Source organism: Crotalus tigris, unplaced genomic scaffold (assembly GCF_016545835.1).
Source record: "Crotalus tigris isolate CLP2741 ecotype Arizona unplaced genomic scaffold, ASM1654583v1 scf7180000017639.5415321, whole genome shotgun sequence".
NCBI classification, from domain to species: Eukaryota; Metazoa; Chordata; class Lepidosauria; order Squamata; family Viperidae; genus Crotalus; species Crotalus tigris.
The window spans coordinates 512,541-532,005 of NW_024096532.1; the positions used below are offsets into that span (position 1 = coordinate 512,541).

Consider the following 19,465-nt stretch of genomic DNA (forward strand, 5'->3'; position numbering starts at 1 on the left):
CAAACTTGAGATTTTTTTTCCCCCCTGTTGCTGAAATGAAAAATCAATGGGATATTTTTGGTCAGCCTTCCCAACCCTGGGAAGCAGGATGGCTCCGTAGTTAAGGCATGATGGCTTAATGATTAACATGGCTCTGTTTGAGACCCCAGCATCGTGCAATGTAGTGAGTGTCCATCTCTGCCTAGCCCAGGGGTTAGGGTTAGGCTCCGGGTGCTGTTTCTAACATCCATCTCCCTGTCTGTCTGGGATCACACATCACGTTAAGCCTTTGTTTTTGAAAAATTCTAGTGCCTTAATCCACACATAATGCTTAGCTCTTAGCCCTGGATTAATAGCCCAAAAGTCTGGGTTCATGTAAAGATGAACCCAAACAAATGGCATGTCTGGCTTAATATGATGTGTGAATTAGGTCATCGTCATGCTTTAGAGTTAAAAATAGCAGGCAGTGAAATTGGCTTTTCTCTCTTTATTTTCTGACCTTTTTTCAGTTTTTTTTCTTGAAGCAGAAAGAAACTACGTTTTTTAAATACTTTTTTTTTTTGAAGCGGCAAAAAAAGACTGGACAGCCATTTCCTGCCTGAGCAGGGGGTTGGACAAGATGGCCTCCAAGGTCCTTCCAACTTTTTTATTTTATTATTGTTATGGTTATTGTTATTATTATTATCTTAGAAAGGAGAGTATTTGGTAGGAACCTATAGAACCCAGGAAGCTGTGCATACACAAAGGAACTGCAGTCACATTGGGGGGGCTATTCTGACGTGACTTTCCGTCTTCCCTCCAAATGGCAGACATACTCAGGGCTCTTCTGTGTGGTCATCAACCCTTACAAGAATTTGCCCATCTACACAGAACAGATTGTGGAGATGTATCGGGGCAAGAAACGTCACGAGATGCCTCCCCACATTTATGCCATCTCTGAGACTGCCTACCGAAGCATGCTGCAAGGTACTCGCTGGAAGACCCATCAAAGGGAGGCGAGAGGGGAAAGGGGGATTTATTATATGTCAGCAGTGGACAAAGCACAATCTGGGAGGCTCATAGGGCTGATTCCATGCGACCCTCCGCCTCATTTCAAAAGCCTTCTGCAAGCTTCGGCTGAGATGCTTCACTCCAAGTCTAGCAATGTGCTGTGGGGGAAACAGAAAGAATAGAATAGAAATAGAATAGAAATAGAACAGGAATAAGAATAGAATAGAACAGGAATAAGAATAGCATAGAATAGTATAGCATAGCATAGCATAGCATAGAATAGGAATAGGAATTAGAACAGGAATAGAACAGGAATAAGAATAGAATAGAACAGGAATTTAGAATAGAAATAGAATAGAATAGAATAGAATAGAATAGAATAGAATAGAATAGAATAGAATAGAATAGAATAGAAACTTTATTGTCACTTTGAATGTACACTAATCGGCATACATTAGAATGAAATTTCATTGCGTTCAGCTCTCAAAGGGTCACCACCTCCAATATACACTACAAAAAATATGACAAAAATAAACAAATAAATAAATACAGAATTATGCATATACCCACCTATATTATATGACAATATTATAAGAACAAGAGAGAGGATTTGAGTTGGTCTGAAAAAGAAAACCTAAGCGGCCCTTTCAATTTTTGATTCAGGCCCTGCTCCCTCTTAATTTTCCTTCTTGCTCTCTAGGAAGTACATCCCCAATTAAAATTAGGTTACCCACTTTGCTGTGAGCAATAAAAGGGCCAGAGGAGCTGTGAATGGAAAGGTTAAAACAGTGGTTCTCAAATTTTCCTCACTATGGACCCCCTTTAAATACCTTTTGTGGCTATAAGACTATGGCCATGGACCCTCAAGACTTAACTCAAGATTTAAAGCACTAGACTTAACGAATGATTCATGGATCCTCCTGTGACAACATCATGCCCCCCCCCCCCAGCGGTCTGCAGACCGCAGGTTGAGAACCACTAGTTTAAAGAATTCCCTATTCCAGGCCGAAGCAGAAAGAAGAAGAATGGATAATTTTAGGGTGTATATTGGATAGAGTGCAGATGGATAGAGACAGGGAGCTGATGAAGTCTAGCACTCTGTGGCTGGTGGATGGACAATTGCAAATGTGTTTCAGATGTCTTCCTGCAGAGGGAAAATGTTCTTCAGGAAATGGGAGCAAACAATTTTGATCTGATTTTTTTCTCTTTCTTGCCCCCAGATCGAGAAGATCAGTCGATCTTGTGCACGTGAGTATGGCTTACCAAGGGGAGGGGCTGTTGAAAGAGAGGAGAAAGAGCAAAGATTGTTCTGTATGGATGTTACCAGAGGCTCTAAAAACTTGATAGCCCAAAGTGCTAGCCCTTCATTGCATTGCGTACAATTATAATTGGAATCGAAGCAATCTATTAGTTTGGTCCTGTAAGAAATATTGTACAAAACCTGGTTTAAACAATCCTACAGTCTTAAAAAAGGTCTTTTGCCAACTGCTAGCTTCATTCCTGTTCCCTTCAGACTGGAAAGAAGTTATTTTATTTTCTTCCCCTTGTAACAAATTTTGTTCTAACCTGGGATAGAAGCTATGAACTTGATCTCATTGAAAATGAATCAATAATTAAGCAGAAACTATGCATTGCTCCCTTCTACTTTCACCAACTTAGTGCCCTCCAAATGTGCTGGGATTAAAATTCCCATTTTACATAATTAGAAAAGGCTGCTTTAGTGTGCCCAAATCCCTTTTCATATTTTCCTCAGCGGTCCTTGTGAATAAACCTTTAAGATGATGACAAATGTTATAAGTTGTTTTTTTTTATTCAGCTGTTCTGATGGACAAAGATATATCCATTTTTTTCTTACGCTTCCCTAAATTAGGCTGTTGAACAATTTTAACAGGACAAAAGTTACCCTAGATCAGGACTGTCCATATTCTAAGTCCAACCACTACTTGACCATGATATTTTTTTAGTATTATTACTGTAATATTGTTCCTGGTGAGTTTGTGATCATGATGGAATTGGAGCCAAAGACCTTCTGGGTTCCCAGTCCATACTTTTTGAGAGGATGCTGCTGACAGGATAGGTTCAGAAAGCAAAAATTCAGAATTCAGGAAGTAAAATATTGAACTTGATTTCTTCTCTATGGAAACCGCAGCTCTAAGCTCGGCCCTGAGATGGAGAAGCATGAGTGTGTTCCATTTGTTTTCTCATCGGTTCTCTGCAGAGGTGAGTCCGGTGCTGGCAAAACAGAGAACACGAAGAAAGTGATCCAGTACTTAGCACATGTGGCTTCATCTCATAAAGCCCGGAAGGACCATAATGTGCCGGTGAGTGTGAGGCCACATCCAGTTTTAGTCACCTGCTCTCCCTTGGGTTGCAAACCTAGAAAGGGCATGGCATTCTGGTATGACCCCTTTGCCAACTCTGGTTTTGCATTCCTGAAGCGGAGCCAATGGGCTCCCCCATCTGATGCCTAGGAAATAACCCAACATCTAATTTGAGCCAGGGCCAGTCTGGAAGCTCTTCCAAATACCAGCGGATGGCCCTGGCATGTGTGAAAAGGTGATCCCCTGAAGAGCCTTTCAAACTCATGCAAAAGTGCTTTCCCCTCTTCTGTCACTCAACACACCTACTGTCTGCCCATCTGGAATTTGGCTTCCATGCCTGTGGCACCCACCCAGGGAGGATTGAGCGTCAGTGTTGCGTTTGAATTAACGTTGTTGTTTTCTTTGTTGAAGGAAATGAGTCCTTGCTTGGCCTTTTCACATCATTCCTTTCAGCCAATATGCCAGCCATTAATCACACTTTTCTTTCCCTTATATAGTTTCAGGGCCCTTTTGGTTGCTTCCTCCCAATCTTAGAGTTCAACTGCAAGGGCCCAGCAGATCTCCTGGGACAGGGGTCCCCAACCCCCGGTCCGTGGCAGGCCAACAACCGGTCTGCACGTACAAGCAAAGCCCCATCCATGGGATGCAGGCAATACGCAAAACCATGCACTCTCCGGTCCGCAGAAAAACCTCTCTCCATGGGACCGGTCCCTGGTGCCCAAAAGATTGGGGACCTCTGTCCTAGGACACTTGTGTGATCTTCTCTTAAATGTTCTTGCATCTTGTGGACATAAGCCTAGAGCAGGGGTAGGCAACCTTGGCTCTTTTATGACTCGTGGACTTCAACTTCCAGAATTCCTGAGCCAGCATGGCTCAGCTTGGAAACCTCTCCCTTTCCCCTCAGCATGGCTGGCTCAGGAATTCTGGGAGTTGAAGTCCACGAGTCATAAAAGAGCCAAGGTTGCCTACCCCTGCCCTAGAGGAAGAACTTAGGCTCCAGTTATTCTAGCCATCTCGTTTCAGAGATTATAATCTGAATCATGAAGGTTTTCTTGTTCCCTGTCTCTTCACAAAGATACCCCAAAGGAACTATTGGCCAACCTGAACCCCTCTTCTCACCTCTGTTGGGCCTAAAACTTATCTGACATCAGCCCTGAAACTTCCTGCGTGCAACACGTTGAGAAATTCCTTATTTTTCCCTTTGGTGCTTCCCGTCTCTGATTGCACGAAAAGCCATCTTTTTCCCTTGTCCATTCCTAATTCTATAGTCTTGGTGGAGGTTCTACGAGTATATGTTTGTGTATGTGGTTGTTCCCACATGGAAGATGATATTAATACCCCTCTGTTGTCTTGCTGCCTCAGCTGGAGTTCCTCAATGAAGCCAAACAGGCAAGAAAGCCGAATGCATGCTGCTGAGATGCCAGCTTCCCCCCACCCCACTCCTCACCCTCATCCTCCAGTGCTGATTGTGGCTCCCTGTCACTGGCTGCTGCTCCTGGTCCCACCTATACTTAGAATTGCTCTTCTGAGTCAAATGCATTTTTCATCAGTTGCACACTTTGCCTGTTGCCAGAGTCACTTCCTTGAACCCCTTTCCTCACCAGAGTTATGATGCCACGCTCGCTGGGGGAAAAAACTTGGTTCAAGAGGTTTTGGGGGAGGGCCGGGAAAAGAAGCCAGGTTTTGGGGGTCTCCTATTCCTACCCTTTTCTGTTGTGCTGGTCCCCAATTTATGTCCTTATGTTATTGTAGTTGAGTTCTTGTTGTGTTGTTCATCATCTAATTTAACCCTTTGATTTTTTTTTGTGTTTTTGTTTCCCCTGTCTTGCTCCCTGCTCTGCCTTCCCATTGTATTTTTTGTGATGTCATCCCCATCCCAACCTCCATAGACTTCCAGCCCTGCTTCCTACGTGAGTAATTTTTGGAAACAGCTTCCTCCTGGCTGGCCTTGGAGTTTCTCCAAGTACTTCCTCGGCCCAAAAGCTTTGCAAGGCCAGAGGCCTGCATAGGTTGCTGCTAACTCCTTTTCCCTCCCACCTCCCTCCTTTTCCTTCATCTAGGGAGAACTGGAGCATCAGCTGCTGCAAGCCAACCCTATCTTGGAGGCCTTCGGCAATGCCAAAACAGTGAAAAACGACAATTCCTCACGATTCGTAAGTCCTTGTGGATGGATAAATCCCCTCCCACCCAGTCATCAGAAATCTATGGAATGAGGATCCTGTTTAGCAGCTTCCAATTTCAGACCAGTTGAGCCCTGGATTTCAGACAGAAGATAGCATCTTCTTTAGCAGTGGAAAATATTTTCAGATCTGGAACATCAAACCCCAGTTGTTCTAATGCAGTACTTCTCAGCCTTGGCAACTTTAAGATGAGTGAACTTCAACTCCCAGAATTCTCAGAGTTGAAGTCCATCCATCTTAAAGTTGCCAAAGTTGAGAAACGCTGTTCTAATAGGTAGTTATTACCCTTTTTAAATGAATTATTCTGTCACCTTATGTGTGTGTCTCTGTGTGGTCTTCCTATCTTCAGGTTAAGATTGCTTCTCACACAGCTATAGCAAGTGGCAACAGTTGCCAAACACTTATAAGGACACCTTTTCTTGTAAAATAATCTCTTCTGTTGAAATCTGTTAAGCTGCTTCACTCTTCGCCTATTTCAAATGTGTTGGAACACAACTCCAATAATTCCTTAGCTGGCTAGGAGTTGAAATATTGTCCAACACATCTGCAAGGCACCAAAGTGGAGAACATATATATACAGCAGTGTTTTTCTAACTTGGCAAGCTGAAGATGTGTGGACTTCAACTCCCAGAATTCCCCAGCCAATATGGTGAATGCATTGCAGAGATTGGAACTGTGATACAAGACATTCATAATAATACTGGAGTGTAAAAGGCCCTACCTCCCACTGAATAAAAAAAAGTTACAGAAAATTGCCAAAATGATTCTAAATTTAAAAGTAGATCATCTTATGTTGGTAAATCTGGATTTTTTTTTTTAAAAAAAATCTTTTTCTTTCTGGAAAAAAAAACAGTTAAGCTGTGTAGCAAAGTTGTTGAAAGAGGCAGTGTTACGTCCGACTATCTGATGATGAGATCTGAAGGACAGAAAGCAGGCTAAGACACTGTTCTTTTGTTTGGCTTGGCTATTAGCTCCCAGCAACTCCTCCTCAAACTTAAATTAAGAATGGGTTGTCCAGTTACAATGCTGGACAAATCTTTGGCCTCAGGGGCTGCACTTGATGTCTCATCATGACTGCTGGGGATATGATAGCATTCAAGAGGATGGAGTTATTTATTTCCTTCCTTCCTTCCTTCCTTCCTTCCTTCCTTCCTTCCTTCCTTCCTTCCTTCCTTCCTTCCTTCCTTCCTTCCTTCCTTCCTTGCACTTTCAAGGGATAAATGGGCCTTTAGTACAGATAATTCCAGTTGGGACCAGAAAATCCATTGCTAAGCAACATAGTTATCAGGTGTGGCATTACTAACTATGCCAAGTTATGATGGAAGTCCTGGCAATCCCAGTTGCCCTTGTTAGGAGAGTCATGTGTGATCACAGTATCCCACAATCAAGTGATCACTATTTGCAATCTCCTGCTGGCTTCCCCAGTGACTGCTTGTTGGAAGCCAGCAGTGAAGGTTGCAAATGACAGTCACATGATCACAGGGCGCTGCATCATCATAATTGCTGGCTGGTTGCCAAGCACCCGAATCGCAATGGTGATCGTGGGATGCTGCGTTGGCTGCAACTACGAGAACCAGTCATAAGTACCTCTTGCTCTGCACTGTTGTAACTTCAAACAGTCACTGAATGACTGGACATTAAATGAGAACTATTTGTATTGCACTCATTTTTGCCTTTTACCCTCCAGTGAAAAACTATCCTGATATTTTGGCATAAAAGAGTTTAATGGTACAGTGGATGGGCTTCAGCTGAAGATACCCACTTTGCTCCTTTAAATACTTCAAAGTACAAAAGATTTGTATGCTTGCAAACCCTTTTAAATATACCCTTAAACTTTCACGTACCATTTCTTCGATTCCTTTCTTTAGAAAGGGCAAAATATATAAATGCCTTTTTGAAATACTATGCCAGGTGTAGGCAAGCTTGGCTCTTTTATGACTCGTGGACTTCAACTCCCAGAATTCCTGAGCCAGCTTGGCTCAGCATGGAAACTACTCCATTTCTCCTCAGCATGGCTGGCTCAGGAATTCTGGGAGTGGAAGTCCACGAGTCATAAAAGAGCCAAGGTTGCCTACCCCTGCCCTATGCCAACAAACTCCATACTTGCTTTGGAAGAAAAACCAGTTTTGTTGTTGAAAATCTTTTTTTTCGCTTCCTTTTGTATTTTTTTTTTTTTTTTTAGAAATGCTTTTGGTTTTTAGCCACTCCTTTTCTTTGAAAAGAAAGAAAAATACAAAGGTTTTCTCTTCCTCGTAGATGAAAGGCAGAAGAGTGAGCTTTACATTCCACTGTGTTATTACTTTCTGTTAGCTTTTCTTGTTTTTGTGGTGACTGGTTTCTTCCTATTTAGGAAAGATCCATTACTAATTGAATTGACCAGGGGAATTTATTTCCACCTTCTGCGGTTCACTAGCATCTGAAAAAATATTTAAAATACCGAAGAATTTTTCTGTATCAGTCACACCATTCTTCTGATTGCTGTCTCATTGTCCCATTTCTTTTTCTACCCACAGGGTAAATTTATTCGGATTAATTTTGATGTAGCCGGCTACATTGTTGGAGCCAATATAGAGACATGTATCCTTGTTGTTAGAGAATAGAAGTTGTAATGAGTTGTTAGAGAACAGAAGTTGAGCATGGCTGGCTCAGGAATTCTGGGAGTTGAAGTCCATGAGTCATAAAAGAACCAAGGTTGCCTACCCCTGCTCTAGGCAGATAGAATTTGAGTTTGAATGGGCATCAGATCAGCATGAACATTCCTGATGGCAAAAATAGCAGGTATCTGGTCCAAATATCAGAAGTCCCACAGGAGCAGGTGGAATCCAGGTGGGGCGATTGACAAGCCTTGTTGGGCCTGGGTGCCTAAGGAGAAAGAAATAGTCTGTATGTGCCATCTTTAACTCGGAGTGTCCCAGATCTTTTGGAGAAGTCCCGGGCCATTCGCCAGGCCAAGGATGAGCGAACCTTCCACGTTTTTTATCAACTCTTAGTGGGTGCTGGTGAACACATGAGAGGTGAGTTTGTCCCTTTCATTTCTCCAGGCATCATGTGGCTTAGTGTTCTGTATTTACAGAGTAACAATAAAGCTGAAGGACAGTCAATTGATTGGTGCTAAATACTCAGAACTTTTTTGACTAACCTGAGAGGGAATAACTCACCAGAAAGAAAGTCCTAACCAATGAAAACAAGTGACGGTATTAAGTTGTAATGTCAGAAATGATGGTGATGGTGATGGTGGTTTAATGAGTAAAGAGGAAATCTTAAGACTTACAGAAATTTCAAGCACCTAGGCTGATCTTTAAACCTCCTGAATCTTGGTCTCTCAAAGCAGACTCTAGTCCATCTCAAATTTTGTGCACATCTGATGAGTCCTAATAATGTACTGCCCTCTGGAGTACAACATAACTAAAAAAGTGTCACTAATGCTTTCGTTATCTCCTATTGAATTACTGCAATGACTTTACATGGAGCTGCCCTTGAAGACCATCCAGAACTACAACTGGTCTAGAATGAAGCAGCATGCAATTTTGGCTGCTTTACACTTTACCCAAGGAGCACCAGTTCTGCGTGAGCTGCACTGCTTCCAGTTGCTTTCTGGGTGCAGTTCCAAGGTGCTGGTTATCACTTTTAAAGCCCTACATGGCACAGAGTTAGGTTACCTGTGGGACCACCTCTATCTGAAGTATCTGCCCAATTAGATAGGTTTTGGCACACTCCAGGTCTCCCTTCTTATATGTTGCCATTCTAAGAGCAACATTCTTGATGTCCGTTTCAGCTTCCCGCATGAGGTCAGAGGGATCCCTATCCTTTTAGCTCTCCAGAGGCCGTGAAGCCCTGGTTTTTCCTCAAGCATTGAGCTAGGATGGGGGTTGAGCTGTAAAGTCATTTGCTCTAGTGTGGGGGTCTTCAAACTTGGCCCTTTTATGGCCCTTGTAGACTTGGCCCTTGTGGATTTCAACTCCCAGAATTTCTCAGCCAGTGTGCCTGGCTGAAGAATTCTGGGAGTTGAAGTCCATGAGTCATAAAAGGGACAAGTTTGAAGACCCCTGCTCTAGTGCCTGGGGGAAAGGCACCTTTGTGTTTAACTATGTTTTATGTGTTGTGAGCCACCTAGAGTCATTGTATGAAGTACTGTACATTTTATTTGTTTATTAAATTTGTATGCCACTTTCTGGTGGTCCCTGTAACATGCTTTGTTTCATGCCCCTGTAGGGGAGCTGCTGCTGGAGCCATTCAATCAGTATCGCTTTCTGTCGAATGGGTATCTGCCCATCCCTGGACAGCAGGATAAGGAGATCTTCCATGAGACCATGGAATCCATGCGTATCATGGGTTTTTCTCATGAGGAGATACATTGTGAGTCACTCTTTAATGAATGTGCATATATCTGCTGCAATTAAGGAAGTATCTGACTTAACATTCCATTTATGGTGGTGGTTCATAGTTTTATTTATTATGTCCTTTCAGTTAAGTGCAGTAGCGACTTAGAATAAAATATTTGATACAAAAATATGCAGGGAGTCCTTGACTTACAGCCACAACTGAGCCCAAAATTTCTGTTGTTAAGCGAGAAGTTTGTTAAGTGAGTTCTGCCCCATTTTACAACATTTCTTGCCACAGTTGTTAAAGGAATCACTGCAGTCGCTAAGTTAGCAACCCGGTTGTTAAGTGAATCTGACTTCCCCATTGACTTTGCTTGTCAGTAGGTCGCAAAAAGTGATCACGTGACCTTGAGACACAGCAATGGTCATAACTATGAACCAGATGAATTTTGATCCCATGATCATGGGGCAGCTACAAAGGTTGTAACTGTGAAAAATGGTCATAAGTCACTTTTTTCAACGCTGTTGTAACTTTGAACCATCACTAATTAATTGTTGTAAGTCAAGGACTACTTGTATTAACATTCATTATAACTTTGTAATGTGAAATAGAGAATCAGTTTGCTGTAGTGCAGTGTTTCCCGAACTTGACAATTTTAAGGCATGTGGACTTCAACTCCCAGAATTCCACAGCTCAGGCTTAAACTTGAAGGAACATCTGAGATAAAGAATATGTATCCCATCTGCACAGAAATTTTAGAGCATTGTGATTTCTCTTATTATTTTAATATAACATTAATACAATATTGAAACAGAAAGAGAAATAACAATGTTGTAAAGTGTTGATCCTTGGGTTTGAAATGTTTGAATGCTGCTTGTTAGTTAGTTAATTCCAGCCTGTTGCAGTGAATATCAAGCCTTACATGTTTCATCAATCCAAAAATTAAATTTATTTAGAATTATGAGGGCAATGGAGAAAGGTAACATAGCATGCATCTTTAAAATACCTTGTAGCTTTTGATTAAATGGGCCCAGAATATTCGGGAACTGATTTCATTGGATTTATGGGAGGTAATTTGGATTAGAAATGTTAAATTTACGCAGGCTCAAAATTTGAGGGAAAATTTTTATAAAATGTTTTATAGATGGCATCTGGATCCTAAAAAGTTGTCTTGTATGTACCCGAACCTGCAACCTAAATGTTGGAGATGTGGTTGCTTGGATGCAACCTATTTTCATGTTTGGTGTAAAAATATTAAAGCCTTTTGGATTATGATTTGGTGGAACATTCAAAAGGTTTTTAAAAGGAAGATTAAGTTTACTCCCCAGTTATTTCTTTTGGGTATTTTTGTGGATTTTGATGCTAAAGAAACTATTTTAATGTTGAATTTAATAACAGCAGCAAGATTATTGGTTTGCCTTCTTTAGAAGAATGGGTATTTAAGGTTTCTAATTTAGCAGAAATGGCTAAAATTTCTGCTTATTTAAAGGACCATTCACAAGAGAAATATGTTATTGTATGGAGAAGATGGATAGAATATGTTCAGAAGAAATACGGAACTACAAAGTTTCATTTATTTTATGAGTAATGGATTTGTTTATAAAATTATGATGTTTAAGTTTGAAGAGAGTTAAGGGTTAGTATGATTTTGGTTATTGTATAATTAGTAAACTTAAATAGATTATGTTTAATATGTTTGTATAACCCTGTACTTGGCTCTGGGAAGTGGGGGGGTGGGGGGAAGATGGGTTGAAGAAGGTTAAATAGCTCAGATAAGTAGAAATAGTTTTATTGTATATAATATTGATGTTTTAATTTGGAGAGAGGAATTGCTCGGGCATTTCCCCTGGACTGCATCTGGAGTGAGAAGATAGGAGGAAGGGGAGAAGTAAGTAGGAAGGTTGAGGAGAAGGAGGAGAGGGGGAGAGTGAGGAAGAAGAGGGAAAGAGGGAAGTGAGAGAAGAGGTTAGAGGGTGGATGCGGTTTGGGGAGAAATGGGTGAGCAATACCGACAGTTGTGTGTATAAATTTATTTTACTCTTTATCTGAAGTATTTTTTATGAATGTAATGTAAAATTGAAAATAAAATTTTTTTTACGAAAAAAAAAATACCTTGTGGCTTTGTTCTGCAAAGCTTGGGCAAGAGAGGCATATTGTAATGCACTATGTCAGTGGTTCTCAACCTGTGGGTCGGGACCTCATTTGGGGTCGAACGACCATTTCATGGGGGTTGCCAAACCATGCTGTCCACCATTTTGTTCCCTTTTCCCTAGCTGTCCTACTCCCTCTTATTGGTGGCCACACCCACTTGGGGGTCACCACAACATGGGGAACTGTATTATGGGGTCACAGTATTAGAAAGGTTGAGAACCACTGCACTATGTGATGAAATATATTCTTATGTTTTGTGTTGTACTTTATGCTGAACCTGTTTGAAGGGATGAATTTGAATAGGGCTGTTTGCAAAATGTGGAAATGTGGTTTTGCTAAGGATCATCCTTCCACACAGGTATGCTGCGGATGGTCTCAGCTGTACTGCAATTTGGCAATATTGTCTTTCGTAAAGAGAGGAATACAGATCAGGCCTCCATGCCAGATAACACAGGTATTTCAGATTAGTAGCTTGACTTTTCAGAAATGCTAGTCCTCAACTTATGATTGCAATTGAGCCCAGAATTACAGTCGTAAGACATGGCAATCATTAAGCTGATGTGGGGGAAGGTGCAGTTTTGGAAATCCAGAACCGGGTTGGATTTGGGAATGTCTGTCATAATTTTGAATAGTCGCTAAGCAACTGGTTGTTAAGCAAAGACTGACTGTAAGCATTTGGCTGTGATCAGAGATCATACTTCCTTTTTTATTTAGAAGATATAATGGGATCTTGTTAAAGACAATACAAGTGTACGGGGAACATTTTTTGGTTTTATTATTATAAAATATTGATTTCAATTTTGGCTCTAAGAAACAGTATTTCAAATTTCACAATAAGCACCATATTAAAATTCAGGTTTCTGTCTCACATTCCTGTGGGCTGGGAACTGCTTTTTGAGTGGGAGAAGGGAGTGGCATGGAATTGAAAAGAAAGCTTGTGGGAAAGGACCTGGCAAAGGGCTCTGATTGGTCTCTTCTGTGCCTCTGCAGCTGCTCAAAAACTCTGCCACCTCCTGGGCATGAATGTCACGGAGTTCACCCGTGCTATCCTTACCCCACGCATCAAGGTCGGCCGAGATTACGTGCAGAAGGCACAGACGAAAGAACAGGTCAGTGGTGCTGATTACTGTGCCTGACATGTTGAACTCTTGAAGGAGGGTTTGCCAAGATAATACCGTGTTTCCCAGAAAATAAGATTTACCCCAAAAATAAACTCTAGCTTGATTTTGGGGGGTGGGCCTAATATAAGCCCTACCCCCCAAATAAGCCTTAGTGTTGGGGTGAGGCACACAATTAAATATCAAGCTAGGGCAGGGTGAGGGTGGAGCTACCCCATGCACCCCGCACCCATTTACTGTTGCAGCCAGGCCTCCCATGCCAGCCCACTTCTTCTGTGGCTGTTCACACGCACGCATACACCTATGGCCTCCATTTTGCCATCAGAAGCCTTCAGGAAAGGCCTCTGTAGCTGAGAACCGAGCTCCAGATTGACGTGGGCAACACACACACACCAGCCTCCAGGGGGCACTGCATGCATCAATCCGGAGCTTGGTTCTCGGCTGCAGAGGCCTTTCCTGAAGGCTTCTGATGGCGAAATGGAGGTTGGGGGCAATATATACAAGTGGTGGCTAGCAGCCATAGAAGAGGCAGGCCAGCGGGGCTGTCGTTGCCGCCACAGTGAGGTGAGACTGTGGAAAAGACATTCCCCAAAATAAGACCCAGTGCCCCTTTTGGAGACAACCCCCCCCCAAATAAACCAGGTCTTATTTTAGGGGAAACGTGGTAAGTATGTATGGAATATACGGGCCAAGATGAGTCTGTTTCGATCTCAACTTTTCCTTCCCTTTCTAGGCTGACTTTGCTGTGGAAGCATTGGCCAAAGCCACCTATGAGCGGCTCTTCCGCTGGCTTGTGCATCGAATCAACCGTGCGTTGGATCGTACCAAGCGCCAGGGGGCGTCTTTCATCGGCATTTTGGATATTGCTGGTTTTGAAATATTTCAGGTGAGGGAAGATCTGCTAGTCACAAAATCCAGTGTGGTTCCTCTTCCTCTTTCACTAGCTGATGAATATTGTACATCTGCAGAACTGTTTTCAATCCTTTCCTTCAAATTGTGTGGTTGATCTTCTCTTTCACTAAACCTGAAAGTTTCAGCAGAACCATCTTTCTTGTTTCTAGAGCTGTAGTTCTTTCCAATAGAAACTTTAGACCAGGGGTCTTCAAACTTGGCCCTTTTATGACTTGTGGACCAACTCCCAGAATTCCTCAGCCAGGCATGCTGGCTGAGGAATTCTGGGAGTTGAAGTCCATAAGTCATAAAAGGGCTAAGTTTGAAGACTCTTACTTTAGGCCAATAGTCTTCATGTTCTTCAAGTGAGACATGGAGAACTATATTGGCAGATGTTCTTGGAGAGGGCATGTTGGATTTAGAGTGGCATGTTACAGTTCCCCAAAATCCCAACCAATATGGCCAGGGCATGCTGGAAGCTATGGCTCACCAATCTCTGAAGGGCTACAATTTTCTCATTTTTTACTATCACAAACACTGGAAGAATCTATGCCTTGGGTACTCATATGGAATATGAACAGATTGAAAATAAGGGGGTCACGTAAGAATAACTTGAAAACATGGGGCTATATCACAGGAAATGAGAACTGCGAATGTGAGGAACTGCAGAGTCCTGCCACAATTGTTATGGATCATGTGCAATGGACAATTTATTCCTGGACTATGATAAAGCTACTCAGACCACTGTTTTCTGGGCCTCAAATGTCATATAATGTCACATAAGTGTCTTAAGTTCATTCTGTCTTTTATTTTTTATACTCATTTTATAGTTATTCAAAGTTTTCTTTATTTAGATTATTATACTAATTTTAAATATCATATTTCCTCTTTTTAATGTAGGATGTTCTGGACTTGGAAAATAAAAACAAATTATAAGCACTCTAAGTCTTTCCTACAAAAAATGATTTTATACCAGTATCCTCCCTTCTGTAATAATTCACAAGTCCTGTGAATGTTTCTATCTAGAAAGATGCTTAAATACTTTTGTAATACTAATAAATATAAATCCGCTTTCTCCAACCTGATGCCCTTGAGTTGCCTTGAGTTCTCATGAGACATAACTAGAGGGCATTAGGTTGTGGAAAGAAGATATAAACAGTAAATTCATCAAGCAGAAAGTCCCCAGTGAAGGCTCTCAACTAGTCTTGGCGTATAATACGCAAGATTTAATTTTGGTTGAAAAGAAGAAAATATGGGCAGTTGATGTTGGCAATGCCAGGGAATAGTAGAATAGAAGACAAAGAATTAAAGAAGATCACAGAAGTATCAAGACCTGAAAAATCAGAGTTGAAAATTAGGGCAGTGGTAGTCCCAGAGAGTATTGGGACACTGGCAAAATATTTTCAATGACACTTAGAAAATCTGCACGTTGACAAAATATCCATCTGTCAATTTCTTAGCCACACTGCTTGGATCTGCACACATGCTGATACATGATGACACCTTAAATTCTTAAATTCTCAATGCAAATAAAAGCTAACACCAGCTAAAGAACTGGCCGCTGTGATTTCATACTTTTGTGCATATAATAAAAAATTAAACTAGTATTTGGTCTGACTCTGAGCATCTCTGGACAGCTCATAATAATCAAATAATCAGTATCTTAGAAAGGAAATGTCAGTGTTGTAAAAAGCAAGACATACATAGATTTAAAAATAGAACTATAATAATTCAGTAGCAATTTACAGGTAGCAATTATAATAATCAAGGAATTTTCTACTTTTCTACAGCTCTCTTGATATCCTTATCCTGGGCATTGTCATTCAATAAACTTCTAATTGATGAAGTCAATGACAAAGAAACTTATCTTGACCTGTCAGTAGTTTCATGGGGAGGAAACATAAGTGCATGACCTCACCATCATATGTTGAATCCCCTGTGAATATTTTCTTTTCTCCCTCTCTCTCCCTTCTATAGCTGAACTCCTTTGAACAGCTCTGCATCAACTATACCAATGAAAAGCTCCAGCAGCTCTTCAACCACACCCTGTTTGTGCTAGAGCAGGAAGAATACCAACGAGAGGGCATTGAATGGAATTTCATTGACTTTGGCTTGGACCTTCAACCCTGCATTGATCTCATTGAAAGACCAGTGAGTGACCTGGAATGCTGTGTAGTTGTTATGTGGAGGGCCAAGAAAAGATGACCTCCAGCTCTTCGGAGAACCTTTCCCTCGCCAGTGGTTGTTTCATTTGTCCTTACTGGTGGCATGGACCTTTTTGACAATTCTTTGTGGTGGGAGTCAAGATCAGGTCCTTAACTTGGATCGTAAACCTTTGCCTTATCTTCTCAGTGGAAGATAATTGTTTGCCTAACATCTCAGGCACGATACAATTGCTGTTCCTTTTTTAACCCATTTCCTTCCATGCTCTGACCTATGTTACCTCCAGCCCTTGGAATTTTGCTAATGGTTTGGGTCTATCTCGTGTTCTCCCAGGCAAACCCTCCAGGGCTGCTGGCTCTGCTAGATGAAGAGTGCTGGTTCCCTAAAGCCACCGATAAGAGCTTTGTGGAAAAAGTTTCCCAGGAGCAAGGGTCCCATCCCAAATTCCAGAAACCCCGGCAGCTGCGGGATAAAGCTGACTTCTGTATCATCCATTATGCTGGCAAGGTAATTACAACTTCTGTTGTCTCCCTCCCTTTTTACTGACACATCCATATTTACTGGTTTCACTTGCCTTTCCCCAACTGGCACTTTCAGTTGTATTGAATTATGACTTGTTATTATCTCAAAAGAGCAGCAGTTGTAGTCTGTTACAGCCGAGGACCCAAAATTGAAATCCTCTAATGTTGGCAATTAAGGAAAATGTCGATAGCTTACTACGATAGCTGAGGCTTTCGAATTAAATTTCTACTCAGAGAATCCGAGATAGCATCAAGAATCTGAGATAGCACAACTAGAGAACCCAGACAGCAGCTATTTTGGAGAGAACATGATTTCCTATCAGTTTTTCTTCCATTCATTTGCCCAGTTGTTTTTCTTCTTGGAGTTTGTCCAGCTGGATTGCAGGGTCCACTAGTTGTGCATTGTGCTTGCCTAGTTCAGTGCTGATGTAAGGAGAGGTTTTGTTTTTCAGCCAGCTTGTGACAGAGTTTGCTGCTGACTAGGGCTGAGAGGGAGTGGCTGATTCAAGGTCATCCATAGGTTTTCATGCTTACGAGAGGGCTAAACACTGTGTCTCCTGCACTTTACATCACACTGGACTATACTTAATCCCTGAAGCCTTTGAAATTCTAGAACAGGGGTACCTTTTCTCTTTTATCACTCGTGGACTTCAACTTTTAGAATTCTTGAGCCAGAATTCTGGAAGTTCATGAGTGATAAAAGAGCCAAGGTTGCCTACCCCTGTTCTAGAACGTGGAATCTCAACACTTTTGCTTGATATTAGCTGAAGATGCCTGGAATGCCAGAATGTGCAATACACACAGCCCTCCACTTATTATCACAGTTGGGACCAAAATATCCATTACTAAGTGAGGTGACCATTAAGTGATTTGGTCCCAAACCTATTACTTTTTTTTGCCATGGCCATTAAGCAAATCACCAGGGTAGTTAAATGAATGATGCAGTTGTTAAGGAAATCAGCTTCCCCCGCAGACTTTTCTTGTCACAATCTGGTGGGGAAAGTTGCAAATGATAATCACGTGACCCAGGGACACTGCAACCATCATAAATACCTACTGGTTGCCAAGGGCCCAAACTTAGATTGATGAAGTGACCATAGGGATGCTGCAACGGTCGTAAGTGCAAGGACCGGTTGTAAGTCACTTTTTTCAGTACTATCATAAGTTTGAACAGTGGCTAAACAAGTGGTCGTAAGTTGAGGACTACTGTACGAGACCAGATGGGTTTGCTACAAACGGTTCTGGTGTCGTTCAGCCTTTTGATTCTTTCTCGTCTTTCTTCCCCCTCCCCATTTTCATTGAAAGGTTGATTACAAAGCGGATGAATGGCTTATGAAAAATATGGACCCCTTGAATGACAATGTGGCCACTCTTCTTCATCAGAGTACGGACAAGTTTACTGCTGAACTGTGGAAAGATGGTAAGAGGGGTTGAAATCCTGCTTTCAGCTGCATCCGCTCGCCTTCATAATATTTGTTGCCAGTTAACGAAGTTGGCTTGCTGATTGTAATATTAACACGACTTTTCTGGCTTGAAATCTCTGTCACTGCTGATACTAACCACTCTGCTATTTGCTGTTTCTCTTTTCTTCTTTCTTGTTCCACTTCTCCTGTCTCGTAATGGATGATCTTGTGAAACCTTATCCTTCCCTTCTCTCCACTTGCCTCTTCTGTCCTGTCCTGTCGCCAGAGATCCAGAATATACAGAAGGTTTATTTCTTTGACAGCTATGCCGTGGCATCTCAGGTTCCAGCAGAAAGTACGTTTCTTCCTTTCAACCTGTAAGACATGCCTGCAAGTAGTCAGAAAGGTTATGGGTCTATCTTAGGAATTAGTGAGACACGCATCAGTTCCTCTGAGTTTGGGATTTAATTTGCTAAATAAACACAGAGCTGAATCCCAAGGCAGAGGTCCCCAACCTTTTGGGCACCAGGGACTGGTTCCGTGGAGAGAAGTATTTCCACGGACCGGAGGGTGTGTGGTTTTGTGTGCTGCCTGCATCCTGTGGATAGGGCTTTGCTTGTTTGTGTGGACCGGTTGCTGGCATGGTCCACTCAGGGTTGGGGATCCCTGAGTTAAGGTGTTTTAGAAAGGCCATTTAAAAATTGTTAATGAATTTGAGAACTGAAGTTCCAAATCTTTCTCCACTCTCTTTTCTTTTGGATTGAGCTGCTTGGCTAAAGTATCCTCGCCTCTCTTTATTCAAAACTCTGTTTCGTACACTTTTTAAAGTCACTTTTAGATGAGGATATTTCGTGGAGTTCCTATGGATGTTTAAATACTTTTTTATCATTGGTTTGTATAGGTAGTCCTTGACTTACAACCGTAAATGGGACCAGAATTTCCATTGCTAAAGCAAGGCAAAGCAAATACACACGTTAATGGAAGTTCAATATGGGGAATAGGATGGAGACATCAAAAGCCTTTTGTTGGTTAAGTGAATTGCACCCACTTTTACAACCTTTTTTTGGCCACAGTTGTTAAGTGAATCACTTCAGTTGTTAAGTGAATCATGTGGTCATTAAGCAAATCCAGTTTTCCCCATTGACTCTGCTTGTCAGAAGCTGGCTGGGAAGGTTACAAATGACAATTACATGACCCTGGAATAATCATAAATATATGCTGGTTGCCAAGTGTGCCTGAATTTGGATCATAATAATAGTAGTAAAGTTGGAAGGGACCTTGGAGGTCATCTAGTCCAACCCCCTGCTCGGGCAGGAAACCCTACACCATTTCGGACAAATGGCTGTCCAGTCTCTTCTTAAAAACTTCCAGTGTTGGATGGGAATGCTGCAAAGGTTGTAGGTGTGAGATTATAAATCACTTTTT

General features: G+C 41.8%; 1 protein-coding gene across 11 annotated transcripts in view; it reads left to right on the top strand.

Moving 5' to 3' along the window:
* The window catches only part of LOC120304436 (myosin-10-like), a 76,970-nt gene that overhangs the window by 14,353 nt on the left and 43,152 nt on the right, over nt 1-19,465 (top strand). For 3 of the 11 annotated variants that reach the window (XM_039334984.1, XM_039334985.1, XM_039334986.1), the window contains exons 3-15: nt 789-945; nt 2,190-2,217; nt 3,188-3,290; nt 5,351-5,443; nt 7,984-8,047; nt 8,386-8,484; nt 9,683-9,826; nt 12,303-12,398; nt 12,935-13,053; nt 13,796-13,948; nt 15,931-16,104; nt 16,450-16,623; nt 17,943-18,057. In XM_039334984.1, the coding sequence (XP_039190918.1) occupies nt 789-945; nt 2,190-2,217; nt 3,188-3,290; nt 5,351-5,443; nt 7,984-8,047; nt 8,386-8,484; nt 9,683-9,826; nt 12,303-12,398; nt 12,935-13,053; nt 13,796-13,948; nt 15,931-16,104; nt 16,450-16,623; nt 17,943-18,057 (1,519 nt within the window). Of the gene's footprint in view, nt 1-788; nt 946-2,189; nt 2,218-3,187; nt 3,291-4,652; nt 4,680-5,179; nt 5,201-5,350; nt 5,444-7,983; nt 8,048-8,385; nt 8,485-9,682; nt 9,827-12,302; nt 12,399-12,934; nt 13,054-13,795; nt 13,949-15,930; nt 16,105-16,449; nt 16,624-17,942; nt 18,058-18,326; nt 18,396-19,465 lie in introns of all 11 variants that reach the window. The other 8 variants (XM_039334976.1, XM_039334978.1, XM_039334981.1 and 5 more) reach the window with 5 other exon arrangements.